Genomic DNA, 14,232 nt, shown 5'->3' with positions numbered 1-14,232 from the left:
TTCCATCTTCATGTCTTTTTAATATGATTTTACTCCCTAAATCATTTCCAATAGAGTTCGATCTGCAAGTATAAAGCAGAATCTCAGGGCTACAGTCATACTGGTCTGCTTGTAAAAGCAAATCTGTTTGGCTATTATCTAGCTCTGGAACATCTATACCCAGAGCAGTGTGTCTTTACTCTTTACCAAAACACTGTTTCTCTTTTTTTTCTCATCATATCTCCTTATTTCTAATCATCAGCCAACTTATTCATAAAATGTTATCTGTGTGATCATTATCCGTCAAATAAAAGTTCTATAAATGATCTCCGCGGCTGTTATGTCTAATTATAAATCAGCCCAGTCGGGTTGTGATATGATACAGAAGTGACTTTTGATCGTTTCACTGCTGTGCTGTCAATCAGGTCTAAATACACCCAGTTTTTCCTGATGGATTTTTGAAGTTTAATTTTCCGATTGAAGACATCAGTGAGGGAGACAGAAAGGTAAAATGAGATTTATTTTAAAGGAAGCCATACCAAGCAGATCAGAGAGTTTTAAAGCGTTTCACAGCTCCTTCCTCTCTGACCTGTAGTTGCATGTTCAACGTGCAACGTGGAGCCAAAACGACAGACACAGCAATAAAAGGTGACAACAGTACAGTTCAAGCTGGGAACTTCGGACGCAGGTCAGAGATCCTCCTGGCATTTATTGGATCCCAATGGAGCCGCCTAATCTGTATAAATACTGAAAGGAGGCTTTGGTCGGCCTCACAGACTTCAATGATCAAATCAGAGATCTGAGGTGAGACTCCAACCTTTTTATACCTGTAGCATTGTTAGCGGGGGGTTGATTCAGTTTGCATAAAATGGAAAATTTTTCCATCTTTAAATCTTTGTATCTCATCATCTTTTACTTTTACGTCACTCAATTTTCCAGCTGTCATCATGAGGGTGTTTGCAGTAATCCTCGCTCTTGCAGTCATCTCAGGTGAGTTCATAAACCTCTTAACATCCGCCTCATATTGGGAAATTCTTACCTGTTTTTCATACCCAAATGGAAAAACAAATTACTACTGTAAGCCCAAATTACATGTGCAATACATTATTTGAAAGCTAAGACCTTCTAGTTTCTGAATATATATTCATATTATGGGTGAGTAGAACACAGACCAAGCTGCATCAGTTCAAACATGACTTAAAGTCGTTTTATAATTCTCGCAAATGATAGGTCTATTATGAACAGCACTAATAAAGACAAGCTTGAGAATAGGAAAGTTTTATTGCATTACATTTGTTCTAGATCATGTCAACCACAAATGCAGACATTTTTAAACCTCTAGCTACAGAAGTTCCAGAGCTGCACTGCAAAAACCATCTAAAAATGAGAAAAAATGTCTTAAATTAAGTGTATTTACCATTAATTTGAGTAGGTAAATAAGATAATTTGCCAATGGAATGAGTATTTTTACTTTTAAAATAAGATAATTAGATAATATTCACTTGAAATAAGATGATGCAATTGTGTTTTCTTATTTTAAATGTAAATTGTCTTGTTCCATTGGTAAAGTGTCTCAATTACCTCCTTTAATTCAAGAAAATATGCACTTATTGCTAGAAAAAATGACTTATTTAGATTTCAATTTTTTTGCAGTGTGTGGGGCTTTGAACTTTGGGTGTCACCAGCGTCTCCAAAAATCTCCAAAACGCTTTTATCATATTTTGCTTTGAAGCAAGTACTTGTAGTTTTTTCAGAATCAGTGTATCTAACAAAATGTAGAATTTTTCCATCTATAATAACATAAAAATCTATAAAAGATAGTGAAACTGCTGCTTTTCAAGCTAAAATAAGCCCCAGTGCCTTTTTTGAGCTGTTTTTTTTTTCCAGACTTAGGCATTGTAATAAAACAAAAACAGCGTTTAAACTAAAAAAAAAAAATGGACTGTTATAATCATGCTGCGTGCATTGATCCAGCTGCAGCTGTGAGTTTCACTTTAACGCAAGCCATGTAACACTGTTCCCCTTTAAAGGGTGCAAAAAAAGGCCCTCAACTGGAGCAGGGATGCAGAGCAGTCTGTGTTTCCTGTAAAAAAGGAGGAAGGAAGACAGAAAAAGGAAACCAGAGAGAAACTGAGGAAGATTCATGGTTTTGAGACAAACCTGCAGGAAAACTGCAGCAGAGTGACTTAAAAAAAAAAACAACCCAGATTCATAAAGTTCTTAAATTGTTTTTATTTTTATGTGGGTTGCAGTTTCTGCCCCGGCCCCCCTTTGCCAATGAGATCTGGATCTTAGAGGGGCAAGTTTGATGTTTTATTTACAGAGATGTCTAGTGACCAAGTACAAATACTTAAGTAGAGGCTATCTATACTTGATTGGATTCATTATTTTTCAGTCAATTCTTTCTTTCTACTTCTTACATTTTTTGTGATGAAACACCATGTGACTATATTTTGGCGTTACATACATAGATAAACAACAGCTGGGCCTGCACTGGAAAAACAACCTAGAAATAAGTAAAAATTTCTTAAATTAAGTTTATTTACCCTTAATTTTAGTAGGTAAATTAGATAGTTTGCCAATGAAATGAGTATTTTTACTCTTAAGATACGAAAATTAGATAACATGCACTTGAAATAAGACAATGCAATTGTGTTTTCTTATTTTAAATGTAAATTGTCTTGTTCCATTGGCAAAGTGTCTCAATTACCTCCTTTAATTCAAGAAAAAATGCACTTATTGCTAGAAAAAATGACTTATTTAGATTTCAATTTTTTACAGTGTGTGCAGCTTTGAACTTTGGGTGTCACCAGCGTCTCCAAAAATCTCCAAAACGCTTTTATCATATTTTTGCTTTGAAGCAAGTACTTTTTTTTTTTCAGAATCAGTGTATCTAACAAAATGTAGAATTTTTCCATCTATAATAACATAAAAATCTATAAAAGATAGTGAAACTGCTGCTTTTCAAGCAAGAATAAGCCCCAGTGCCTTTTCTGAGCTGTTTTTTTCCAGCCTTAGGCATTGCAATAAAACAAAAACAGCGTCCAATCTAAAAAAAAAAGGACTGTTATAATCATTCAGCTTGGAGCTGCGTGCATTGATCCAGCTGCAGCTGTGTGTTCCACTTTAACGCAAGCCTGTAACACTGTTCCCCATTAAAGGGTGCAAAAAAAGGCCCTCAACTGGAGCAGGGATGCAGAGCAGTCTGTGTTTCCTGTAAAACAGGAGGAAGGAAGACAGAATTGAAGACAGAAAAAGGAAACCAGAGAGAAACTGAGGACGATTCATGGTTTTGAGACAAACCCGCAGGAAAACTGCAGCAGAGCGACTTCATAAATGTTCCGTTTTTTTTGTTTGTTTCAGTGAAACAGTTCTGCTATAGAAAAAAAAAGACAACCCAGATTCATAATTTTCTCAAATTGTTTTTATTTTTATGCGGGTTGCAGTTTCTGCCCTAACCTGACTCCGCCAGATGGATTTGTTCCGCATATCCATCTGGAAACCTTCCATTGAAGTAATTTTGGGAAGGGGCGAAAATACTGGTTAGCTGATTGGCCTATGTTGGTGATAGACGGGCCAAATAAACCAATCAGATCAACGAAGCATATGACGTACTAACAGAGCGACGACGAAGAGGAGCCAATTGATAGATCAAACTCTTGCCAAAACCAGTCGGGAGAAGAGCAAAAACATCTTTTCCTCTGAGAAAAGCCTCCAGAGCAGTGTTTTGCTCTTCTTTCAGTGAAGAAATACTCTGTAATTCCCATAAAACTTGCTCGATAGCCACGCTAACGCTAGTTTCATCGGCTGAAGCCGCCATGTTCTTTAGACTGAACTGTCGCGCTTCTCGTTGCGTCACACCTCAACCCGCCTCAAAGCCAACGCTGATTGGACGTTCGTTTGGTGAACGGCTCCAAATTTTCTTTAACGGAGTCTCCAGACTGATTAGCGAGTGAAACCTTGAAAGCTCGCGAGATCAGGATGGTCTCACGAGGCTATTTCTGCCCCGGCCCCCCTTTGCCAATGAGATCTGGATCTTAGAGGGGCAAGTTTGATGTTTTATTCACAGAGATGTCTAGTGACCAAGTACAAATACTTAAGTAGAAATGTTGGCTATCTATACTTTATTGGATTCATTATTTTTCAGTCAACTCTTTCTTTCTACTTCTTACATCTTTTGTGATGAAACACCATGTGACTATATTTTGGCATTACATACATAGATAAACAACAGCTGGTGTCAGCTGGGCCTGCACTCGAAAAAAACAACCTAGAAATAAGTAAAACTTTCTTAAATTAAGTGTATTTACCCTTAATTTTAGTAGGTAAATGAGATAGTTTGCCAATGAAATGAGTATTTTTACTCTTAAGATACGAAAATTAGATAACATGCACTTGAAATAAGACAATGTAATTGTGTTTTTCTTATTTTAAATGTAAATTGTCTTGTTCCGTTGGCAAAATGTTTCTCTTATCTCCTAAATCCAAGAACAAATGCAGCTATTTTAAGAAAAAAATTACTTATTTAGATTTTGATTTTTTCCAGTGTGGTATTGGGCCCGCTGGGCTCAAGGGGTTAAGATATTTAGTCCTTTTAAAAAATGAAACTAATGTTTATTTAGGCAAAACAAATTGAACGATTTTAAATATTTGGAGGCATTTTTTTTTCAATTTACTGAAAAGATTTTCTTCCTCATATAAAAATATTTGATGAATAACTAAGTTTTAACCAAAAACCTGAAGCCAGAGTTTCCAGTTTGCAACCAAAGACTATTTTTTAAAAGTGACTGAAGTGTGTTTTTGTCCACGCCAGGATGCCGTGCACGCAGCGTTCTCCCCAATGACTGGCAGAGCTCATGGGAGGACACGGTGGAAAAGTTCAATGATTACATCACAGAGCTGAACTCCAGGGCTGATGAGGTGGTGAAGGACATCAAGAGCTCCCAGATCAGCAGAGAGCTGGAGTGAGTAAATCCCATCATTCAGAACCTGCTTCTTCGCATTGAGGGGACCTCCAACTGGAGCCAAACTGGTTTCAGATCCAATCCAACGGCGCAGAGGATCCATGTTTTTACACTGGAATCATTCACACACAGGGAACTGAACAGCGCTGTGGGAAAGGCTGTAATCAGATAAAGCTTCAAACAGTCAGATTATCGCCGCTTTCATATTTATATTTAAAGATTCAAGCAGGAACTAAAACATCAACGCTCCTTTTAATCTGAAACCTTCAGAAGGATTTGTTCTCCCCTCAGAGCTTCTTGTTCTTCACTTCTGGTTATTATTTACCAAAATATTTAGCAGCACTAATCACTGACTATGAATGAAGTCATTTAGATATAAACAGAAAAAATCAGCCTTACAATAAAACTACTTTATTACACTAATCAAAACTAAGCGAAGGACATTTCATTCTTTATAAAAGATCTTTCTTTCCTTCTTTATTTACTTTGGCGTGGATTTACCCTCATTTGTCTAGAAACATTTTGACTTTAATGTATCTTTTAATCAGATTTATTTATTCATATTTATTTATTTTTAATGTTTTACACTACTTTTATAGCTCCACATATTTTTTTTTCTCTTTCTTAAGCTTTCTTTTGACCACGTGCTAAATGCTTGCACCACTAACACTGAACTAGCTTGGGGAAAAGTCAGGAAATTGAATTTAGTTCAATACCCCTAAAAATATAAGAAAACTTAAAGGAAAGTTTCGGTCAGCCAGGAATAATCAATGGATCATTATTTATACCTAAAACTAATACGTTTACAGTGATTTAATGAATTTAGTGTAAAAAAAAAAAAACAATAATTTTTGTGGCGATCAATTAAATTAAATTCAGTTTTTTTTCTATAGCGCCAATTCACATCATGTCATCTCAGGGCACTTTCCAGTTCACCAGATCATCCAGTCAGATTGATTCAAAGTTTTCTATCTAAGGAAAACCAGCTGATTGCATCGACTCATTGACTCTTCAGCAATCCCTCACACTAAGCATGCTTGTAGCGACAGTGGAGAGGAAAAACTCCCTTTGAACAGGAAGAAACCTCCAGCAGAACCAGGCTCAGTGTGAGCGGCCATCTGCTGAGGCCCACTGGGGTTCAAGGAGACAGAAGCAGACATAGAAAAAGAAGCATAGATACAAAAGGCAACTGTCAACCAGCTCCACAGGCGGCCCCGTCCAGGAAACACACAGCCAGGCAGACGAGCTCCGAGCCAGCTCCCATGTCAGAGGATGAAGAGAGCACATCCAGTTAGTCACAGTCAGAGAAACAGGACTACACTGGAAAACAGGCCCAACATCTAGAAACAAAGGTGTTGATGGCAGCAGCACAGCTGATATTTCTCTCCAGGATGGAGTCACAGCCAAACAGGAACAGACCAGATGAAGCTACTATGAGAAAAAGCAGAGAGAGCAGAAGGTTAGAGATTGAACTAACAGATTCTGCAGAGAGGGAGAATAGAGATAGAATGAAGCAGAATGATGAAAAAGGGGTCCCTATGTCCTCCAGCAGTCTAAGCCTATAGGCACCAAATCACAGTCAAACCTGATAATTATGTACTCCATACTGGCCAGTTTGAAATGCATTACTGGAAGGTAATCTTGACTTCAAAACCCGATAAGTAAACTGGTTTTAATGTGTCTCCCTAACAGCACCCTGATCCAGGACAGCATGTCGGAGCTGGCCTTGTACAAGGACGACCTGCAGACCAAGCTGACCCCCTACACGCAGGATGCTGCAGAGCGCTTTGGGAATGACCTGCAGCTGCTGGCTGACAGGCTGCGTGGACACATGACCGATGCCCGTCAGCAGATGGACGCCTACGTCCAGGAGCTGCAGACCATGATGGAGCAGAATGTCGACGATGTCAAGAACCGAGTGTCCACCTACACCCGAAAGCTGAGGAAACGCCTTCAGAAGGACACCCAGGACATCCGCAGGTGAGTGAGACCGACTGACCCTCTGATGAGAAACTAACCAAAGCATCATTTAATGGAAACTTTTAGACATCCCCTCATGTTTAAGATCAAATACAACTGAATACTTTCCTCTATAATAAGCAGATGTTCACCGGCAGGGCTGGATTTAGGAAATTTGGGGCCCTAAGCAAAGACAGGCAGGGGGCCTCTGAATAGAGAAGACAACAGAAACAGCCCCATTCTACAGATAGAGAAATGTTAATAGAATAGACATCCATTATCTGTTCTAGGTTTTGTCCCTAATCCTCTTCCGTAGTGTTTGGACACAGGCAAGCTTGGAATTAAATTAGAAGGGGGCTGGTTATGCTCACTGGGTGCCTGGTTCTTCACTGAAATGATAAAGACAAAATATGATAAAGAGATTAAGACTTAGAGACAGATTTGATTTAGTCATTTTGTACACACACATTTAAACAAAAAGAAATTTCATTAAGAACATCTCTCTAGACTATTTCATTTTTTAAAGTGCAGCCTTGATAAGGTAAGCAGTAATGATAAAAAACATTGTGATGTAAAAACAGTAATGACTGTTATTGACATATGAATGTTACGGAAGAGGATTAGGGCCACTGCAAAAAAAAAAAAGTTAACTGATTTTTAAAAAAAAAATTCTGTTTAGTATGGGGAAAAAAAATCTGAATTCTGACTTTAATCTCAGAATTCTGACTTTTTTCTCAGAATTCTGATTTAATCTCAGAATTCTGACTTTTTTCTCAGAATTCTGATTTAATCTCAGAATTCTGATTTTGATCTCAGAATTCTGATTTTGATCTCAGAATTCTGACTTTAATCTCAGAATTCTGACTTTTTTCTCAGAATTCTGATTTAATCTCAGAATTCTGATTTAATCTCAGAATTCTGATTTAATCTCAGAATTCTGACTTTTTTCTCAGAATTCTGATTTAATCTCAGAATTCTGATTTAATCTCAGAATTCTGACTTTTTTCTCAGAATTCTGATTTAATCTCAGAATTCTGACTTTAATCTCAGAATTCTGACTTTTTTCTCAGAATTCTGATTTAATCTCAGAATTCTGATTTTGATCTCAGAATTCTGATTTTGATCTCAGAATTCTGACTTTAATCTCAGAATTCTGACTTTTTTCTCAGAATTCTGATTTAAATAAAATTTAAAAATCAGTTAACTTTTTTTGTTTTTTCAGTGGCCCTATTCCTCTTCCATAGAATGTATAGTTAAGGTTCTGAAATGTAGTTTTTTGTTGTTTTTTTTGAAGCAGACGTTTATTGAATTTGCTCCTGTTTTCTTTCCCAGACATGTTTCTGAGTACATCGAGGAGCTCCAGAGCCGCGCCTCAGACAACGTGGAGGTGATGAAGGCTAGACTGGACCCTTATTTCACTCAGGTTCGAGACAACGCCCAGGCCAAGATCACCACCCTGAACGAGCTGCTGAGGACCCAGGTGGGCAACCTGAGGGACCCGGTCCAGACCGCCGTGGAGGACATCAAGGGTCGCTTTGAGAACACAGCTGAGAACCTGCGCTCCACTCTGGGTGGGAAGATGGAGGAGCTGCGGAACTGGTTTGAGCCATACGTGTCCATGGTCAGAGACAGCTTGTAAACAGCGCCCGTGATCAGAACTGCTTCATGTGACAGAATCCACAATAAAAGCAGAATAAGACCAGATGTTTCTCCTCACCACACTTAATCCACAGCTGCTGTGAAAAAAATGAAAGTTCAAAATAAAAACTGAAAAAAAAATTTCACAATGTCACCAGTTTTTGTCTTTAATGAGAGCAACTGTTTTATATAACAGAGTAGAGATACTTGGTTATCTAATGTAATGTTAGCTATCTATCAGGGGTGGATTTAGGCAATATGGGGCCCTCAGCAAAGACAGGCAGGGGGCCCTCTGAATTGAGAAGACAACACATAAAACAGGTTTTGTCCCTTTTCTTCTTGTTTTCCTCTCTATGTTTTGTACTCAGCTGACTTTTCATGCTGTCTCTAAAGGAATGAAAGATTTTTTCCAAGCACTAGGCTCACTTAGCTGATTGCTCCTTCCTGTGTTTCCAAAAAGGCCAAAGTAAATAACCCAGTCCTTCTTTTCACTGTAGACAAGCCATGATCTGCTTATCTGTTCTCCATTTTTCATTTGGATGAAGTAACAGCTGCATGAATCATGACAGCAGACAAGATAGAGGAGAGCAGGAGGCGGGGTTACCAATCTACTCGCTCTGGAGAGCAGAGTTCGCTGCTTTTAGATGTTGTCTCCAAAGTCTCCAGTAGCAGAAAAGAGTCTCTAATATATAAATATAAAAAAATATAACGGCAGATGTCTGGGGGACAGTGATTGGTGATGAACAGTTTAGTTTGTGCCTTCAAGTCGTTGCCCATAGGAAGACGTTACTTGGATATAAGCTAACGGAATATCTTCAGAACAGCTCCAAATGACACTAAACTCATATGGGAGAGTAGAACATGATGGAATAACGGAAAATCAAGGACCCAATGTAAAAAAAAAAAATGGCGTTCCCCTTTAAAGTCGTAGGGAAACGGCTGTTCCAACCGTTGCATTTCCGAATTTTCCAGAGTGGTCCCTGAATTTACGCCAGTGTTGTGGCGGAAGGTCCGCAAGCAAGTTTGGTTGTGACCGATGTCTCAGAAGCATCTTGCTAACCAGTTAGCATCTTAGTGCTAGCAGGTTCCCAATGGGAAATTCCATTGGGACCAAGTAGCACTAAATTGGTGACTTAGAAACGACACTGTCAAGGAACACTATGGACAGCGGAAACATGCAAGAGGAGGAGAGTTTAGTGTCGGAGGTCGTGGATGAGTCTCCTCCGTCATCTATTTTTTATTTAGAGGATGGTGCACTCTTCGAGGGATACATCGGACCTTGAAATCGGGCAAAAGGAAGGACAAATTTTAAGGCCGCATTACGACGAGTCATGGAATCCAACCAGACCTCGGCGCCGCGCTATGACGTAATTGGCGTTCGAATTGATTCGAACGCAGCTATGATCATGACAAGTGCAGGAAACACTATAAGGTTAAAAGCATCTTAACATTTTTTCCTGCATGACTTCTACTTTTATACTTTAAGTACTTTTATGAATGTTACTTTTACGCTGTTACTTGACAAAAAAAACGTAAGTTGATCCTCTAAATTCTAAAAAACGATTTATACTTCTGAAGAAATAAATACTAATACTTTTGACACCATTTTACATTTGTGTAATATTCAAACAATCCGCAACTTTATAAAATGGCTCACATTAATGGCTTTAGATGATATCAAGACTTAACACAACGAAGCTTTCTAAAATGTTTATTTCTACATTGTCAGATGACCTCACAGAAAACAGGAGAGGACAAAATAAAAATAATATACGTATGTGAAAAAAATGTAAAATTAAACTTTCCTGATGGATATACAACTGCGTTTAAAAATATAAAAATCCAGGTATTCCTCTTAAAAATGATGCCGAAGAAAAACTTTTTTTTAAAATTTTAAATAAACAAGAATATGTGACACATTACTGTATGTCAGCGGTGCCTTTGGTTCAACACAGCTGAATCAAATAATTTGATGATTAAAAAGAGTCTGGAGGAACTGAGGAGGTAACTATGGAGTCAGAAAGGGGCCAAAATGTTTGTAATCCATGTTGCATTCATGGACTGTGGGCATCCAGCTACTTGAGCGTCACATTCTGTGGAGCATTTATTCGCAACCACAAAACTTTCCCACAGAATTTACTTTGCTGTCACAGTTTTATGGTTTATACAATAGCTGTTATATATATATATATATGGAATGATGATTAGTGACAGTTCCAGTGTAAATGTTTTTAATGTAATAATTTTCACAGGATTTTGCCAAAAGGGCAAGTAATGCTCCATAGAATGTGTTCACCATGTACATGTAGTTGGAGTTCCCACAGTCCATGAATGCAACATGGAAAGGGACACCTCACCAGCGTTGCTGCAAGCTGTCAATCACGTTTCCCCACCCACTCCTGTCAGACTGGGGTCAAAATTTGAAAATGAAAAAAACTGATTTGAAGTGTAAAAAAAAAATAATCATGAAACTGAAAAAGGAATTTAAAAAAAAATTGTTTTGAAATCTAAAAATATATTAAAAAAAACTGCAATAATGGAAATAAATGATAATAAAAATGTGACATTTAGTATCAGCTTAGATTTATTTCAGTTTTAACTTATTTTTTTAAAGTTTGAACTAAGATTTTTACAAACATTTTGACTCCTTTCTGACTCTTTATAACTCTCCATTTGATTCTGGTGTGTCGAACCAAGGATGGATCTAAAAGCTGCAGGATACCGAACCCCCGTTATTGGAATTGCCCCCCCCTGTTGCATATGAACACTATTTAAAAATGTTTTAATCTCTCCGTATAAAACATGTTGGTTCTTGCTACTGGCAGCAAAACAGATTCTTTTATTCTTATTTCTGAGGTTAAAAGGTCTAAACTTTGGGTTTTCTCCCTGGTTCTGGTCCATCACATCCCTCTGGCGTGACTCCTGTAATGTTCATGCAGATTCTGGACGTCTGGGAAGGTTTTGGTGCAGATGGCGCAGCTGTAAGGTGTGGTTTGCTCGCTCTCAGAGTCGCTGCTGTCGCTCAGACGTTTTTCTGGGATCAAAGATTTAACCAACAGCTGGAGCTGAAGTTCGGCAGAGGTCAGTTCTCCATGAGAAGAATCCTCTGCATCTGAAACCACGCTGGGCGGCTCCGACGAGACGGCGGGAACGACGTACAGGCGGTCCGGGTTGGGATACCTGAACAGGTCCTTCCTGTAGCTCACTGGGAGCCGCCGTTTCAGCCCCGACGACGGAGCGATAACTCTCTGGATGTCGGGGATCGAGGATAAGGTGGTTTCCAGGGGCTTTTCCGGCGGTCTTCCAGCTATGAAGTGGAAAACCTGATGCGCCTGCAGCAGATCTGCACTGGAGAACGTGGCGGAGCATTTCCTGCAGTGGTACGGGAACAGGAATGCCTTCTCCACGCGTGCAGGTTTCGGTACGCTCAGGCGTCTCTGATGAGTCTCTAGGTGAGCCTTTAAGGCGGAGTGGCAGGGAAAGGAGCGGCAGCACGGCAGGCAGACATGGGAGTCGCCTCCTTTATGGAGCAGCTTGTGTCTCTGCAGCTTCCTTACTGCAGAGAAGAGTTTTCCACACGTGCCGCATTTCAAACTGTCTGGCTCTTTGTGTCGGGAGGACATGTGAGACTTCAGCTTCGCCGCGTCAGAAAACGTGCTGCTGCAGGACGGACAGGCCTGCTGCATCTGAGGCTCGTGTTCCTGCAGGTGATCCATGAAGGATCCCAGGAAGCGGAACTCCAGCTCACAGCGGCGGCAGCGGAAACGCTGCCCGAGGCGCCACGCCGGCCCACGCTTCTTCCAGTAAGACGACGCTCCGCCACAGCTTCTACACCAGCATCTCCTGCTAACTCTGGGAGGCTCGGGATGAAGCCGGCTGACCAGGCCGGATTCAGAGGAGAAACCTGAGCTCAGAGAGAGAACATCGAGGTCACCGTCTCCAACCAGTGACGGGCTTGAGCCGGTCAGTGAGGGTGGGGGCATAAACCTGCTCCAATTAAACACTTGTTCTGGGAGTTCTGGTTTCTGCCCTTCTTGCTCTCCAGCTGAATTGTGTTGGTCTCTCCTCCCTGAGCCTCCTCCCTCCTTCCAGATGTCCTTCAGAGAACCTCCACAAGCCTCCTCCTGGCCGCTGGCTCTGCAGCAAACCCGGCAGTGCCGTCTTGCTCCTGCCGCCTGGCTGTACTCCTGTTTGCACGTGTCACAGCAGTCGGACCTCCCAGAGGTGTGGGACTGTAAATGCAGAACATAGTGGCACCAACGGCGATGGACCTGCTCGCAAACAGGACATTTAAAAAACACCGGAGTGAGGATTGACGAATCACCCTCCCGGGAAACCAGGAATCCATCAATCTTTGTTGCATCTCTGAACGTTTTCCTGCAGTTCTGTGGCTTTTTGCCATGAAGCCGTCGGTGTTTTTCAAACGCGAGCTTCTCGGTGAACTCCTTGGAGCAAACGGCACACCTGAAGGTCTTCGCCTGCTCCACAGAGGAGCGGGATCGCCTGCTTCCTCGCTGCTCCGTCTGCAGCCTCTCTACCTCATCCATGTGGACCTTAAGGTGACAGAGGAGCTCTGTTTTGTGCTTGAAGGTGTCTTGGCAACACGGGCAGCGAGCGGCTGGCGGCTCGCCGTGGAGCCTTGAATGCAGCTTGAGCTGCGGGAGCTTGGAGAAGCTGTGGCCACAGACGGCACATGTGAACGGTTTCCGGCCCGTGTGGAGCCGTTTGTGGAGCGTGAATGCCGAGATGTGTCGGAAAGAGCGGAAACAGAAGGAGCATCGGAGGCTCTTCTTCCTTTCGTTTTGGTCAGGGGGAATTTCCAGACCAGGAGGAATAATCATCGGATTTTTCTGATCTCCAAGTTGGATGTTGGAGGTTTCATCCCAGAAAGAGCGGACCTGTGGTTTCTTCGCTCTTTTATTGCCGGCCCAGTGCGTCTTACTTCTCCGCCTTCTCTTCCGTGCTTTCCTTGGAGCAGCGGATGAAACCGAATCCTGAAACAGTGTCTCTCTCTGAGGATCTTCATCAGCCTCCTTTTCCAGGGAGAAGGAAGCTCCATCTTCCTTCCTGATGATCGGAATGTTTGCCTTTCTTTCACGCCTGACGCCAGATGTTGGACGTATTTCTCCGTCCTCTTTAGCTCCTGCATCCTCGTAAGATGTTGGGTTTTCATGTCCTGCTGAGGTGGAGCTCTTTAATGTCCGTCTCCTTCTCCGTCCTCGTTGCCTTTTCGGGGCCCTAACCCAGGAGTAGACTTCCACAGAATCAAGCTTTTGATCAGTCACTCCTTCAGTCTGGAGCAAATCCATCTTTCCTTCTCTTTCTAGACCTGATCTGGTTTCTGCTTTTATCTCGATGCTCTCGTCCTGAGGTGACAAACTCTCAGGCTCTTTATCAGCTTCAGCATCCAGTAAGCAGGAAGCTCCTTCATCTCCCTGGATCATAGAAACGTTTGATGTCCTTCCATCCTCCGGAGCTTCTGGATCTCCTCCAGGTGGCTGCTCATCAGATTCCAAGATTTGAGCTCCTGTTTTTAGGACTTTCTTTAACATCTGTCTTCTCTTCCGTCCTACCTTCCTTCTCATGGTCTTCACTCCAAGGAACTCCTCCTTCTGATTTGACATTCCTTTGATCTGCAGCAGATCCGTCCTGTTTGTTTCTGAGCTTTCTGGAGTCGATCCTGTCGGACCTC

General features: G+C 41.1%; 1 protein-coding gene across 1 annotated transcript; it reads left to right on the top strand.

Moving 5' to 3' along the window:
• The first annotated feature begins 683 nt into the window (after positions 1–683).
• LOC119781100 (apolipoprotein Eb-like) lies at positions 684–8,669 on the top strand. Its single transcript, XM_038281470.1, has 5 exons — positions 684–783; positions 919–969; positions 4,793–4,943; positions 6,636–6,923; positions 8,235–8,669. Exons 2-5 carry the CDS (start codon positions 927–929, stop codon positions 8,539–8,541), a joined length of 789 nt encoding a protein of 262 aa, XP_038137398.1. The 5' UTR covers positions 684–783; positions 919–926; the 3' UTR covers positions 8,542–8,669.
• The last annotated feature ends 5,563 nt before the right edge of the window (positions 8,670–14,232 follow it).

Source organism: Cyprinodon tularosa, unplaced genomic scaffold (genome assembly GCF_016077235.1).
Source record: "Cyprinodon tularosa strain WSP-4 unplaced genomic scaffold, ASM1607723v1 ctg1033, whole genome shotgun sequence".
Taxonomy (NCBI): Eukaryota; Metazoa; Chordata; class Actinopteri; order Cyprinodontiformes; family Cyprinodontidae; genus Cyprinodon; species Cyprinodon tularosa.
The sequence above is the reverse complement of the archived record's forward strand: the minus strand, read 5'-3'. Positions and strand labels throughout refer to the sequence as shown.

Excerpts from the sequence above, each read along its gene's own strand:
- LOC119781100 (XM_038281470.1), top strand. The coding sequence starts at position 927 with ATGAGGGTGTTTGCAGTAATCCTCGCTCTTGCAGTCATCTCAG. Across the intron at positions 970-4,792 it reads CGCTCTTGCAGTCATCTCAG|GATGCCGTGCACGCAGCGTT; the intron begins GTGAGTTCATAA and ends TGTCCACGCCAG. Across the intron at positions 6,924-8,234 it reads GACACCCAGGACATCCGCAG|ACATGTTTCTGAGTACATCG; the intron begins GTGAGTGAGACC and ends TTTCTTTCCCAG.